This window comes from Cnephaeus nilssonii, assembly GCF_951640355.1.
Source record: "Cnephaeus nilssonii genome assembly, chromosome: 1".
Taxonomy (NCBI): Eukaryota; Metazoa; Chordata; class Mammalia; order Chiroptera; family Vespertilionidae; genus Cnephaeus; species Cnephaeus nilssonii.
Window position 1 is genome coordinate 42,542,203 of NC_137072.1, and position 15,210 is coordinate 42,557,412.

Sequence of the window (15,210 nt, forward strand, 5' to 3'; positions counted from 1 at the left end):
GTGATAATGTCCTAGTGTATAAAAGGCAAATATTTAGAAAGGGGTGTTGGTTTACAAATAATGTTAAAGTATTCCTTCACTAGCATTATGTTTTTAAAGATCAGTTATATATGTAAACAGATCATTTTTTTTCTACATGAAAACAACTGGGCTTAAGCTTTAATTATTCATTTTAACCTCAAAAATAGCTCTGGTTTAATAAACACAGCTCTAAGTAACTTAAAGAAATAAAACATTTTATTGTAAAAATTCAAATATGTTTCATGTGAAAATTGTCCATTTATTAAGCAATCACAGTTCCGAGCATTATATAAAACAATAAAACACTTGTCCAAGCTCCATAAGTGCCTATTCTGTTGCACTCTGTTTGTGTGACATTGACATCTGAGTGCCACTGTCATGTAGTAACCGGTTCTTCAAGACTTGCTCAAGAAACAAATTTCTGATCCACAGAAGTAGACCATGCAGGTTAACGCAGAAATCAATTGGTGAAGTTCCTCTGTCAACTGTTACACTTAATGTCCTCTCCCTGATTAAGAGAAAATGAAAGTATTAAAGGTATGGAAATTAATAATACTATTACCCAAATCTCAAGTTTAAAATCAGCATTAGTTCTTGTAACATTTAGCAAACCTACTTTACTAAATTTAACTGTCATTCATATTACACCTTTTTATTTTTCTAATTAAAAATACAGCAAAATAAACTGGAAGTAGGTGATAAAACTCAAAGGGAAAAGCAAGGAAGAGTGATATAAAATGAAGCTATAAATTAGGATAAAACAAAGAACACCATGATGTTCTACGGACTTGCTGGCAAACAAAAATAAAACAATTTTAAAATGGCAGATAATACCAATTCTAGAATTTCAGTCATTTAAAGGTGTTTTTTTCATACTTACCTCTAAAACCACCACCCCCTCCTCTTCCTCCTCTGAAGCCTCCACCTCTACCTCCTCCTCTTCCACCTCTAAAACCACCTAAAAATAAAGGAAACATTTATTAAATAACTGTAGCCTATCCTATTCTGGTAGGCCTACAAATATCAATACAATGCCTACAGTTATAAAAAAAATTTTACAAATTATCTTGCACAATTTTTTAAAAGATAAAAATGGAAAACCTGCAGAAGTTTCCCAGTTGAGTAGAAAGCTAAAACCCTAGACTACAATTTTTTAAACAAGTATTCTGTTTTAATGAATTAGAAAAGCTTATTACTTTAAAGTTTGATTTTACCCTCTTGTTAAATGTATGAGCATCTTAACTTTTGATAACACGAAATACTTTTCCCCCCACTAAACACTTTTTTGATTGAACAAAGGCTTTTTACCCTAAGAACAAAGGGACGCAGATATGGGTGGCTTTCATCTACCACAAACACATCCTTTAAGGTTAACTAAGCTGCCTATGAACCATCACTGATACATGCTGATTAGCCTTGAAATTTTAAATTTTTAAAGCATTTTTCTATTATCCAACTCATAATGGCTTCCTATTTCAGTCTCTCCTTTTTTTAAATTTATTTTGGGGAGCTTACTTTGTAAGAAATAATGAATTATAAAAAGAGAAATTACAGGAAGTCCTAGCCAAGAAAAATAAATGAAAGGCATTCACATTGTAAAGGAAGAAGTAAAACTGTCACTATTTGCAGATGACATTATTAGAGAGAACCCTAAAGAATCCACTCAAAAACCCATTAGAACTGATAAGTGAATTCAGTAAAGTAGTAGGATCCAAAATTAAAACTCAGAAATCAGTTGCATTTTTATGCACCAATAATGAACTATAAAAAAAGAAATCAAGAGAACAATCCCATTTATAATTGCATTAAAAAAATACCTAGGAATAAATTTAACCACGGAGGTAAAAGACTTGTACTTGGAAAATTATAAGACATTGAAGAAATTGAAGAAGATGCAAATAAATGGAAGCATATAACTGTGCTCATGGACAGGAAGAATTAGAAAGAGAGGAAGGAAGGGAGAGGGAGAGAAGGATAGAAACATCAATGAAGAGAAAGAATCATTGATCAGCTGCCCCTGCACGCCCTATAGCAACACTAAGTGTTGCTTAGAGGGGATAGAGTCCACATCCCGGGAATTGAACCAGTGAGACCTCTTAGTTCATGGGTGGACGCTCAACCACCGGGCAATCCTAAAATTTATATGGAACCACAGAAGACCCTGAAGAGCCACAGCAATCTTGAGAAAGAACTAAGTTGGAGGTATCACACTACATGATATCAAACTATACAAGGCTACAGTAGTCAAAAAGAGCATGGTACTGGCATAAAAACACACACAGAGATCAATGGAGAATACAGAATAGAGTCCAAAAATAAATCCAAACCTATATAGTCAATTAATCCATGACCCAGGAGACAAAAGTACACAATGCAGTAGAAATAGCCTATTCAATAAATGGCGATGGGAAAACTGGACAGATACATGGCCAAAAATGAAACTAAAACATCTTACACTGTATACAAGAATAAACTCAAAGTGGATTAAGGACTTAAATGTACAACCTGAAACCATAAAACTCCTAGAAAACATAGGCAGTAAGCTCTCAGACACTGCTCTTACTAATATTTTTTCTGATGTATCTCCTCGGGCAAGATAAACAATAGAAGAAATAAGCAAATGGAACTACATCAAAATGAAAAGTTTTTGCACAGCAAATGAAACCATCAATAAAATGAAAGACAATTTAGAGAATGGGAGACTATATTTGCCAATGATACACCTGATAAGAGGTTAATATCCAAAATTTATAAAGAGCTTATATAACTCAACACCAAAAAAAAAAAAAAAAAAAAAAAATTCTAAAAAATAGGCAGAGGACCTAAACAGACATTTCTCCAAAAATGACATACATATGGCTGATTGACATATAAAAAGATGCCCAATGTCACTAATCATTGGAGAAATGCAAATTAAAACCACAATGAGATATCACCTCACACTTGTCAGAATGGCTATCATAAATAAACAAACAACATGTGTCGGTGAGGATGTGAAGAAAAGGGTACACTTGTGCATTGTTGGTGGGATTGAAAATTGGTGCAGCCACTACAAAGGTTCCTCAAAAAACTAAAAGTAGAACTACCTTAGGACCCAGCAATTCCACTTCTGGGTATTAAATTGAAGAAATCCAAAACACTAATTAGAAAAGATATATGCACCCCTATGTTCACTGTAGCATTATTTACAATAGCCAAGATATGAAAGCAACCTAAGTGTCACTTGATGGACAATTGAATAAATAAAATGTGGTACATATATACAATGGAATATGACTTGGCCAAAAAAAATGAAATCTTAGCATTTGTGACAACATGGTTGGACCGAGAGTATTATGCTAAGTGACATGAGTCAGACAGAAAGACAAATACTACAGGATTTCATTTATATGTGGAATCTAAAGAACAAAATAAGAGAATAAACAATAGAAACAGACTCAGATACAGAGAACATTTTGATGGTTGCCAGATGGGAAGGAGTTGGGGGGCTGCGGGAAAAAGGTGAAGAGATTAAGTACAAATAGGTAGTTACAACAGTCACAGGGATGTAAAGTACAGCATAGAGAATAGTCAATATTGCGATAACTATGCACTAGACTTATCGGAGGGTCATTAAGAAATTATATAAATGTCTTACTACTATGCCTTAGACCTGAAACTAAGGCATAGTAGTTATACATTTAAGTCCTTAATCCATTTTGAGTTTATTCTTGTATACAGTGTAAGAAGATGTTCTAGTTTCATTTTTTGCCATGTATCTGTCCAGTTTTCCCAACGCCAATTACACCTCTGTAATTGACAAAAAATTTAAGAATAAAACAAATACATACTTCCAATTACTGGTATCCTATATAATAAAAGCATAGTATGCAAACTGTCCCCTCAACCGGGAGTTCTTCAGGGAGCTGGAGCAGGGGGTGGGGTCGGCCGGGGGAAGGGAGGGAAGGCCCTAGCCAGCGGCGGTGGGAAACATGGAGGGTGTCGGCAACACGGCACTGGCAGCAGTGGAGGCACTGCCAGCCTCGATGGGCCCCAACGACAGCGGGACCAGGGCAGGATGGTGGAGCAGGTAAGCCGGTGGCGCCAGGCCAAGGCAGGTGCAAGCGGGGACCCGATCGCCCCGCAGACGGCGACCAGTGGCGGTGGCGGGGTGCGGGGTGAGCAGGTGGCGCCAGGCCAAGGCAGGGTGCCAGCCAGGGCTGTGGGGCTGCGAGGCTGGGGGCGCAAGCTAGAGCCCAATCTCTGCAGGCCACTCCGAGGGACCCCACCAGTGCACGAATTTCATGCACCGGGCCTCTAGTAAAAATATAAAGGTTTTGCCCTGGCTAGTGTGGTTCAGTTGGTTGGAGAATTGTCCCATATACCAAGAGGTTGCTGGTTCTATTCCCAGTCAGGGCATATACCCAGGTTGCAGGCTGTATCTCCAGTGGTAACACATACGAAAGGCAGCCAATTGATGTTCTCTCCTCACCTCTCTCTCTCTCCTTCATCAAATACCCAAAGGGGTACTCGCAAAGTATTTAAGAAATATGTTTGAACTCAAATTATCTCCGAGCTATCTAGACCCAAAAAGTACATTTGCAGAGTGAAATGATAATTAAGTTGAGAGAGGCAAATATGAAAAGAGTTCTGTCTCTTTACTGTCTCTTTCCAACCCCATTTTCAGCATCTCTTCATCACCACTTTGGTTCTGCCCATCCTCCTGTCATCATCCGCCACACCATTCACAGGTCTAACCTCACCCAAGGCTACACCCCATCTCATCCCCAACCCTGCTCATCATCTAGATGTCCATAACAATTAATGTAGCAAAACTTTGAAGAAATACATGTCAAAATACTGAACTAGAGTTAATCTGTATATATAAAAGCCTAAGCGACCATTATGATCGAACTACCGGTCGACAGTACCTATGACACGCACTGACCACCACAGGGAAGAAGCTCAACACAGGAGTTGCCCCTGGTGGTCAGTGTGCTTCCACAGGGGGAGCGCTGCTCAGCCAGAAGACAGGCTCATGGTTGGCGAGCGCAGCAGCAGTAGCGGAAGCCTCTCCCACCTCCGTGGCCTAGAGGGAGCGGGCCTAAGCCGTCAGTCGGACATCCCCTGAGGGCTCCCATACTGAGAGAGCGCGCAGGCTGGCCTGAGGGACCCCCCTGAGTGCACCAATTTCGTGCACAGGGCCTCTAGTTTATTGATAACTAGAGGCTCAGTGCACAAATTCGTGTACTGTGGGGTCCAGCTGGCCCACCCCAATGGGGGCCCATCAAGATGGGCTGGTGGGGGGAGGGGCCACGGGCAATTGGCCAGCAGGTCCTACCCCCAATCAGGGGCCAGGCCGGCCAAGGGGAGGGGCTGCAGGTGGTTGGTGGTCAGCCACACAGTGATCAGGGTGTTGGGGGCCAATTGGGAGCCAGGCTGGCCATGGGGTGGGGGCAATCAGGGCCCGGATCAGGCTGGTTGGCTGCCAATAGTGTGTGTCATAGCCACCGGTCATTCTGGTCGTTCCGCCGTTCCAGTCGCTGGGCTTTTATATATATAGAGGTCCAGTGCACGAAAATTCGTGCACTTGGGGGGCAGGGGTCCCTCAGCCTGGCCTGCACCCTCTCGCAGTCCGGGACCCCTCAGGGGATGTCCGACTGACAGCTTAGGCCCACTCGCCAGGGGATTGGGCCTAAACTGGCAGTCAGACATCCCTCTGGCAGCCCAGGAGCCCTCAGAGGATGTCCGAGTAACGGCTGAGGCCTGCTTAGCACTGCTGCGGAGGCGGGAGACTCCCTCCACCACTGCTGCACTGGCCAGCCATGAGCCGGCTTCTGACTGACTGGCGCTCCCCCTGTGGAAGCGCACTGACCACCAGGGGGCAGCTCCTGCATTGAGTGTCTGCCCCCTGGTGGTCAGTGTGTGTCATAGCAACCGGTCGTTCTGCCATTAGGGTCAATTTGCATATTACCCTTTTATTATATACTAGAGGCCCAGTGCACGAAATTCGTACACGGGGGTGGGGGGTTGGTCCCTCAGCCTAGCCTGTGCCCTCTCGCAATCCGGGACCCCTCGGGTAGGATCCCTAGGCCTGGCTGGCGATCAGGGCCTATCGAGGCTTTCCTTCTCCCAGCTGCCACCCTGCCACTGCCACTGCTTGCCATCTGTGTGGCACTGCCCCTCCCCCCCACCGGTCGCTTCCCTCTGTGGGCGACAGGCGTGGGGTGCAATCGCTTGGCTGCCCTGGGACTCCCTCTGCAAGGCGATTGCTGGCCGGCCCCACACACCCGCCGCAGTGCCATCAGCCAGGTGGCCTGGGCTTCCCTCTTTAGGGTGATTGATCGTGGAGCTCTGTGATCGATCACCCAGCAGAGGGAGGCCCCGCCCACCCAGCAGGGGCTCCATGATCGATCGCCATGCAGAGGGTGGCCTGGGCCTCCCTCTGTGGGGCAATGGCAGGATCCCCCAATCAATTGCATCGCACCCAACTTGGCTGGCCTGGCGCCAGTGCATGTCATAGTGTGGTAGTCCAAAAGGTTGTCCAGACAGTCATTCCACTGTTCGGTCAATTTGCATATTATGCTTTTATTATTATTATAGATAGATTAGTGGACTGGTGCACCAAATTCATGCACATGGGGCAGTTGTCCCTCAGCCCGGCCTGCACCCTCTCCAATCTGGGACCCCTCAGGGGATGTCTGACTGCCGATTTAGGCCCGATCCCTCTCGTAATCTAGGACCGCTGGCTCCTAACTGTTCACCTGCCTGCCTGCCTGATCGCCCCTAACCACTCTGCCTGCCTGCTCACCCCCAACTGCCCCCCGTTGGCCTGCTCGCCCCCAACTGGCCTCCCTGCCAGCCTGCTCGACCCCAGCTGCCCACCCCCGCCGGCCTGATCACCCCCAACTGCCCTCCCCTCCTGGCCTGATTACCCCTAACCGCCTCTGCCTTGGCCCCGCCATCATGGCTTTGTCTGGAAGGACATCCAGCAAGTCTTCCAGAAGGTCTCCCAGTCTAATTAACATATTACCCTTTTATTAGTATAGATAGAGGACTGGTGCATGGGTGGGGGCCAGCTGGTCTGCCCTGAAGGGGGTCCCGAATCAGGGTGGGGCTGGCCTGGGCTAGGGGCCTGCAGTGTTTTGCAGGCAGGCCACGCCCCGATCAGGGTGGGGGTCCCCGCTGTGGGGCGTGGCTGGCCTGGGCAAGGGGCTGAGGGCCGTTTGGGGGTGGTTTGCAGGTCTGCCAAGCCCCCAGCTTTGTCCGGAAGGTCTCCCGGTCTAATTAGCATATTACTCTTTTTTAGTATAGATATTAGTATAGATTAGTATAGATGGTCTTTGACATGACATTGAAATATATAGATTTTATTTCTGGGCTGCCAATTGGGATGTCTGACTGCCAGCTTAGGCCAGATCCCCCGGGGAGCAGGCTTAACCCTACCAGACCTGAGGCCCTGAACCTAACTGTCCCCTATACCTGGGCTCCTGAGCATTAAAGAGAAAAAATCAACATGATATAGAAAAATGTTAGTTACATGCAAACAAGTGGTTAGAATAAGATGGAACTTGGAGACATTGTAGAAAATAGGTCTAGGCAAAGTACCGAAAATTAGGTACAGTGGTATAGCGGCAGATTTGGAAATTACTGATAAATCGGTACAGCGGTCTGGTAGGGTTAAGCTGTCAGTCGGACATCCCCTGAGGGGTCCCGGATTGTGAGAGGGCATAAGCCAGGCTGAGGGACAACCCGAGTGCATGAATTTTCGTGCACTGGGCTTCTAGTAAATAAACATTTGGGAGGTTTGCCTATGTATAAAATTTAATTGTACTATATGAATTGGCTGAAATTTTGAAATCTCATTAGACATTTTCTCCTACAAGTAACTTACCGCCTCTACCACCTCTGCCACCTCCACCTCCGCCTCTTCCTCCTCCTCGACCACCCCTGCCACCACCTCTTGGAGGTCCCTTTTCACCTGGAGGTCTAGGTAAAAACCTCTGCAGTGGCAGCAGCTTATATGGGTCTATATAAAACTGGAAGTAAAATAGAAACAATTAGTGTGATGACTTGGGTAATATAGCAGTCATTAAGATTATATAACTATACCTAGACTCAAGACTGCCTAGGTTCAAATCCAAACTCTACTACATACTACTGTGTAGCCCTGGGCAAAAAGTTAAGTTTTTTTGTGCCTTAATTTTCTGATCTGTAAAATCATGATAATAAAGTAACTACCTCACATAGTCCTGTGCAGATCAAAAAAGTAATGTACATAAAGCATGTAAACTTTGGCAGCTAACAAGACCAATTCAATCTCCTTAGAAACAGACAATGCCTTCCAAAAACTACATTTTAACTTAACAGACTTGCCTGCCATAAGAAAAAGGAAACTATTAAATACTTAGCATTAAAATAAAAATAAAAGATTGACATATAGCTATTTCAATATTTTAATGATCAATAACTTTTTATTGAACATATAAAGTTATAGATGATTTGTAGAAACTAAACCCATCCTATATTTAGGACTAAGAATATTTTTCTTCACAATAATGAAACATAATGAGGTATAGTTCACAATTTTGCACAAAACACACACGAGGGCTTCAAAACTATAATCTATATAGTAAGTGTACCGGTTAATAATGGCGAATTTTGTAATCAAAGAAAACACAATAATTTCAAGAGAAACATCAAAAGTGCTTTATTCAAAGTAATGTCCATTGCTAGCTACACATTTTCCCCATCTTTCAGGTAATTTGTGGATACCGTCCCAATAGAACTTTTCTTGTTTTGAAGCAAACCATTCAGAGACCCAATTTTCCACTTCTTCATACGTTTTGAAGTGCTGCCGGAACAAGTGGTAATCTGAAGGAGCAAGGTCTGGTGAATACAGCGGGTGGGTTAATACTTCTCAGGCAAGATCTTTTAACGTGTCTTTAACTGGTTTTGAAGTGTGTGATGGTGCATCATCAAGAAGCAAAATTACTTTGCCATGTCTTCTGGCCCATTCTGGTTGTTTTGTGATCAAAGCGTGGTTCAAATTAATTATTTGTTGTCAGTAGCGATCAATATTAATGGTTTCACCTGGTTTTAGAAGCTCATAATACACACCTTCCTGATCCCAACAAACGCAGAGCATTGTCTTCTTTCCGAAGTGATTTGGCCTTGCAGTTGATGTTGATGGTTGACCTGGTCAACCCATTATTTTGTGGGTTTGGGATTCTCAAAATAAATCCACTTTTCATCGCCAGTCACAATTCAATGCAAAAAAGATTTTCTTCATGCCATTGAAGCAACATTTTACTGATGACGTTTTGGTTTTCCATTTGTCTTTCGTTCAGTTGATGTGGCACCCATTTTCCTTCCTTTAAAATCCTTCCCATTGCTTGTAAACAATCGGAAATTGTATGCTGACCAACGTTTAATCTTTCTGCAAGTTGTTTTTTAGTTTGACACACATCTTCATCCAATAATGCTTATAATTGTTGGTCTTGAAACTTTTTCGGTTGACCTGGATGTTCTTTGTCTTTCACATCGAAATCATTACTTTCAAATCGTTTAAACCAGCGTTCACAAGTATCTTGAGATGGAGCATGTTCACCGTAAGTTTCCCAAATATACGATAACTTTCAGTAGCACTTTTCTTCAAAATAAAGTAACAAATTAAAACTTCCTGCAAATGCTCTTTTTTTGGCACGAAATTCGACATTTTTAAGATGATGTTAACACCTTCAGAAAATTTGACATAGGAAGTTTTGAAGCTTGTTGTCAATACAACAAAATAGCATACATATTAAATCACATATGTATCAACATACGTGTAACTCCATCTATTGAAAAAAATCCGCATAATTAACTGGTACACCTAGTATGTCCAAAACTGTCCTTCCTCCTCCCCCAATTCCCTTCTTCTCCAGTGTTGCCCATTTCAGTGAATGGTGACACTACCCACAAAGATGCTGAAATCAAGACATCTGAAAGACGGTGGCATTTTTTACTTTAATTTCAACAGCTCATCAATTATCAAGACCTGTCGATTCTACTTCATCTCTCATAAATTCATCTATTTTTCTCCATTGCCACTGCCCCAGTCCAAAATATCTCTTCCAACCTGGCCCCTTCACATAGAGTACTGAACCCTTCCCAGGGAGTTTATTTTTCCAGTACTTTTAGGTATAAATTTAACCATATTTTCCCTAATATTTAAAAACAAAACTAAAATTAAAGTCTGAACTCTTTCTTGTGACCTGACGGCCTTAAGTAATCTAGCTCCTGCCTACCTCTAGTCATAATTCATAACTTTCTCATTCCTAAATGTTCTCTGTCCAAGCTACACCTCTGCCTTTTCTGGATCCTTCAAGTGGCTTACTTTCTCAGGATTGCACACACTGTTTTCTCTCCTTATAAAGCATGTCCTCCTCCTCTCTGACTAGTGCACTTGTTCCCAAGCACTAGCCTAACTACATCAAAGTCATCCAGGAGCCTTCCTTTTTGCACCGAGTCCTGGTCCCCACCTAAAAAATACTGGGTCAAATTTCTTGGGAGTGCCATCCAGACATACATCTTCTTAAAAGCACCCCCAGATAATTCGGATGTGAAGCCAGGTTTGGGAATAACTGTTAGTCAACTTTCAAGTCTCAGCTTCAAGCTCACTTCCTCAGAAAGCCAATACACTAAATTTGGTCCCACTATTAACATTTTCATAGCTACCTCTTGCACATATTTAATGTCTGACTTTTTCCAAATAATTCAAATTTTATACTTTAATGATTTGTTTAGAATGCTTGGTCACGCAAGGTTTTTCAATAAGACAGTTTTACATAAACTAAAAAACATATTCTAGCAGTTACAAAATTTGCTCATGAGCAAGGAATACTTTCTGAAAGCCTGTATTAAATGAATTAGTCTTAAAGATAAGTTCAATGTTTGAGGTACAGAACATCTCAATTTAAGAGCTTCACTGGTGATATATTGAGGGAGTCTCAAGTGCCCTAAGCAGGACTGCCCTGAGGTAGGTCATTCAACTTATAAAACCAAGGACCCTAGGTATCATGAGCTTGACTCACCTTCTGTAGCTTTTTAAAGGAAGATGCCTTCATGTTTTCTGACAATTTAACTGAAAAATACTATTAATTTTATTAAGGAAAAAGCAATTAAGATTAAAAAAAAGTAACCTTCTGATTTCAAGTATAATTTTAAAAACAAGGGTTAGAATACATAGAAATGTTTAGGAAAAGTAAGATAGGTGTTTCCAATAGGAAATTAATATTTTCCTTTAAAACTTTCAATTCCACCATACTATTCCAGTTGCACGATCATAGCCAAAGCAAAGTACCTCGATCCTGCAGTACTTATCCAAATGGCAATCATTTCTAAAACCTTCCCAAAAGGACCTATCTTTACAATACAGGGGTGGGCAAAGTACATTTACAGTAGTGAGTATGCAAACCAGAGTTTATCCTTGTATTATTATTTGTTATTGTATTTTCCATACAAGCTGTAAACTGTACTTTTGTCCAACCCTGTATATATGGAAACACATTCTCCCTCTCCGTAATGGTCTGAAGCAACACGTTTAATTTAATTACTACTTAGCTCCATAAAAAAGCAAATAGTAACCTTCTAATGAGATCACTACATCTTCCAATTAAAAAGGATACAAAATCTCTAAGTTGTCCAAATATTTCATCCACTTTTCCAATTTGTTCTTTGTTTTCTAAATAAACTGGAGCATTAAAATAAGGCACCTTATTTTCATCTGTGGTACATTTACAAACTATGTCATCTTCACAGGGATGCAGGAACTCTCCTAATACTGAAATAGGACAAGAAAACATTAAAATATAAAACAATTTCAAATTATACTGACCAACCTCTCCTGGAAGCATTCTTCTTGTTTACCTGGGATTTCACCGTATCTGTTCTTCTGGGATACAAAAGCCTCCCTGAGTTGGTATATCAATCCACAACATACAACCTATGTGACCTGGGGTGAGGGTCTCACCTTCTCTCTGCCTCAGTGTCCTCATCTTTAACATATGGCTAATAACAGTTCCAACACCTAACATACAGCATTGTGCGTAGTAAATGCAATATTAAATGTCATCTGCTTAGAAAAGTGCCTGGCACATTGAGACTCCTCAACCTAGAACAGTGACTTTATTACAGTAATAACTATCATTATTTGATTAAACACTGTGTGGCATTTTCTGTTGATTCTTCATTCTCCCCAACCCCTAACTGCAAAACCAGTCTTGGTTGCTCTCCTGTCTTTTCTTCCTCCCTTTTTATACCTTCCCACTACCACCTCTTCACCAATTACTTCCATCTTTTCCAGAAAAGTGTGGAACCTCAAAATAACGACCTTTATTTCTAATTGACTATTGTCACCCCAAACTAAAATCCTCACCGCACCGCTGCAAAACCAACTCTCCATCCCTATCACCCAGGCTCAAAACCTGGAAGCTTTTAACAATTGCCAGTATTAGCCAAGTTCTACTGAGTTTGTTTCCATTAGAATCTCTCTCCCATCTAACCCTTCCTTTTCTTCTCACTCCCACCATGCTCTCAGTGCTTCCTTCGTGAATGGAATGTTAAAATGGCTTCTGGGCTGAGACCTTGGACTCCTATTACCTTCTTCAAAACATCTTGCATACTGATCCAGCCTATTCTTTATATTAGACTGTATGCATCCTTCCTCTTCTTTGACGGGATTCTACCATCAAATCTCTCACTTTCTATGCCTTCCATCCTACCTCATCGATAATTACTCCAAAACTGCTCTAATTAGGTCTTTTCCTTGACTTCCTCTCTGTCGTTTCCCTTCCAAGCAAAATTCTGACTTCTCTTACTGAAGAGTAAGATACATGCTGGGCTTTTGGAGTCAGAAAACTTGCCTTGTACCTCAAATATTTCACTTACTGATTATCACTTATTCCTAACGATGACCCTAGCAAAGAAACTGAACTGAGTCAGTCTCCTTCTCTGTAAAACGGGGACAATAGGGGTAAGCATAAAAGATTACCTATTTAATATCTTCCTTTCAGCCCAAGCTCCAGCTCCACCCCCATGGTGCATTCTCAGTGTCCTTCAGCTGTCTTAATCTCCCCCTTACATGCCAGAGCATCTCCGGAGATGTGCCTCACCAACCAGGCAGTAACCTCTGCACGCGAGTGGCTGGATCTGTTTCACAGCACCTGACTCCCAAACTTCCTAAAAACACAAACCCACAACCTCAACCTCACCCCTACCCTACCCCCACCCCCAGCAGGCTCAGCTTGGAAACCGACATACAAACTACTTGTTCTGGAGGTCCTTGGTCCTGGCCTTTGTTAAAGCCGCCGCGGCCACCCCCTCGTCCAAATCCTCCTCTGCCGCCGCCGCCGCCGCCGCCTCGGAAACCGCCGCCGCCGCCTCGGAAACTGCCGCCACCTCCTCCTCGGAAGTGGTTGTTGCTGCCGCCGCCGCGATTGAAGCCGCCACCTCCACCACCTCGGCTAAAGCCTCCCCGGCCTCCGCCTCGGAAAGACATGCCCGCGCCCACCTGGTGAGAAAAGCAATGCGTGCCGCCCTTCGGTCACTGTGGCCTCTGGGTACAGCCCCTGACCTTCCCGAACCCCGGTCAGAACACCGTCCAGGGGGCCGTATTAGCGACAGCAACTCCGCCACCCAACCCGCTGCCAAGCCGCCAGGACGAACCCGAAGGGTGAGCAGTGTGGCTTCCCCACAGCCCTGTGAGCGCCGACCGACCCTCAGCAGCCATGTCGCCTCGGTGAGCACCTCCTCCCCCTGCGGGAAGCATGGTCCTCACGCCGCCGTCCCAGCCTGCCCGCCTCCCGCCCTCCCCGGCGGGGCTCCGCGCCCAGCCTTCACCGCTGCTCCGGGTCCCCGCGCCTCTCACCGGCTCCACGTGCACCGCTGGCCCGGCTGCGCGCGCACACCCGCCCGCGCGGTACTTCCGACGCACGTTGGGCCTCCCAGGCCACCGTCCCGGCACCAAGTGAAGGGGGAAACGACCAGAAGCTCAAATAACTAGTTTATTTAAAAATAATAATAATACTCACCGGCAGAACCAACGACGCTGTCAACTTCCCAAAACAGCCTTCAGCGCGGGAAGAGCAACAATAATACCCAACTTCAACCACTTGTTTACGACAATTTACGACAGTCAGGCCAACGTGCCTTCCGACAAGCCAAGGAAGTGGCGTAAAATAGCCGCGTCCGTGGCACCCTGACGTTCCAGGAAGTGTCACCGCGGTGTTGCCCCGGGATGTCCCGGGAGGGAGGAGGTGGAGACCGGCCCTCTTCCAGCCGCCCGTGCGTCTCCGGGGATGCCGGCTGGCCTCTCGTGGTCCTGCTTTTCAGGCTGCGCGGTGGTCGGTGCCGGCTCCAACCGCAGCTCCGATCCGCGCTCTGCCCAGGCGGGGATCTGCTCGCGTCGGAACCCGGGAGGAGGGCTTGTCTGCGTTCTTTGGAGTTGTTTCTTCCTTCCGTATCTTTTATTTTCCCCCATCACTCTTTATCCACCCGGTACCCTCTTCTGCCTCCACAGTCCCACACTGTTGTCCTTGTCTATACTTTTGTTCTCTGGTTTCACTAGAAGAAAAAGATGCCCGTTGTACTTTTACTAGTAAAGAACTGCGTTACCTGATAGGAACCGAGCCATATTTTTATCTTTTGTATCAGGTAGTTTATTCATGTGTCAAGTACGTTCGAGCACCGCCAGGCTGGGCACCGGCTGTCCTACATTCCTCTCTCCCCTTCTTGATATCTGACTTCAGCTTCCGCTAAAATTTCTCCCCCAAAGAAAGCTAGTGACTTCCTATTTATTCAATTTGATTGGTCTCTTTTGCACCGGAGTTTTCTGAGACCTTACCTTGACAGTTGAACCCTGACTGGGCGTCGTCTGGTACACCAAAAGGTTGCTGGTTCCATTCCCCATCGGGGCACAAGCCCAGGTTGTGGGCTGATCCCTGGTGGGGGCCGTGCAGGAGGCAGCCAATGGATGTTCCTCAGCGCAGTTTCTCTCCCTCTCCCTTCCTCTCTCTCTAAAATAAGTAAATAAAATGTTTTTAAAAGAAATAAATTTGACACAGTCAGCTTCCTCTGCAAGAGGGTTGGGGTTGGTACATATTACATAGGGTTGCTTTTTTTTTTTTTGAAAGAACGTTGTAAACTTCACTATGGAAATATTAGGAATCA

At 44.0% G+C, this 15,210-nt stretch overlaps 1 protein-coding gene across 4 annotated transcripts; it reads right to left on the bottom strand.

The window, feature by feature from the left end:
• Positions 1 to 219: 219 nt before the first annotated feature.
• On the bottom strand, positions 220 to 14,910 carry GAR1 (GAR1 ribonucleoprotein). Of its 4 annotated transcripts, none has more exons than XM_079766794.1 (7): positions 14,073 to 14,910; positions 13,303 to 13,552; positions 11,670 to 11,824; positions 11,076 to 11,135; positions 7,895 to 8,039; positions 902 to 979; positions 220 to 529 (listed from the first exon to the last, which is right to left on the bottom strand). In XM_079766794.1, the coding sequence occupies exons 2-7, from the start codon at positions 13,538 to 13,540 to the stop codon at positions 516 to 518; spliced, it is 690 nt and encodes a 229-aa protein (XP_079622920.1). In that variant the 5' UTR covers positions 13,541 to 13,552; positions 14,073 to 14,910; the 3' UTR covers positions 220 to 515. The 4 variants fall into 4 exon arrangements, with proteins under 4 accessions (XP_079622920.1, XP_079622922.1, XP_079622921.1 ...); XM_079766796.1 differs by lacking the exon at positions 14,073 to 14,910 and adding an exon at positions 13,910 to 14,002; XM_079766795.1 differs by lacking the exon at positions 14,073 to 14,910 and adding an exon at positions 13,708 to 13,901.
• Between the last annotated feature and the right edge of the window lie 300 nt (positions 14,911 to 15,210).

Coding starts and splice junctions, on each gene's coding strand:
- GAR1 (XM_079766794.1), bottom strand. CDS start 13,540: ATGTCTTTCCGAGGCGGAGGCCGGGGAGGCTTTAGCCGAGGTGGTGGA. Junction 11,825..13,302: donor ACCTCCAGAACAAGTAGTTT/GTATGTCGGTTT, acceptor GTCCTATTTCAG/TATTAGGAGAGTTCCTGCAT. Junction 11,136..11,669: donor TTGGACAACTTAGAGATTTT/GTATCCTTTTTA, acceptor TAAAATTAATAG/TATTTTTCAGTTAAATTGTC.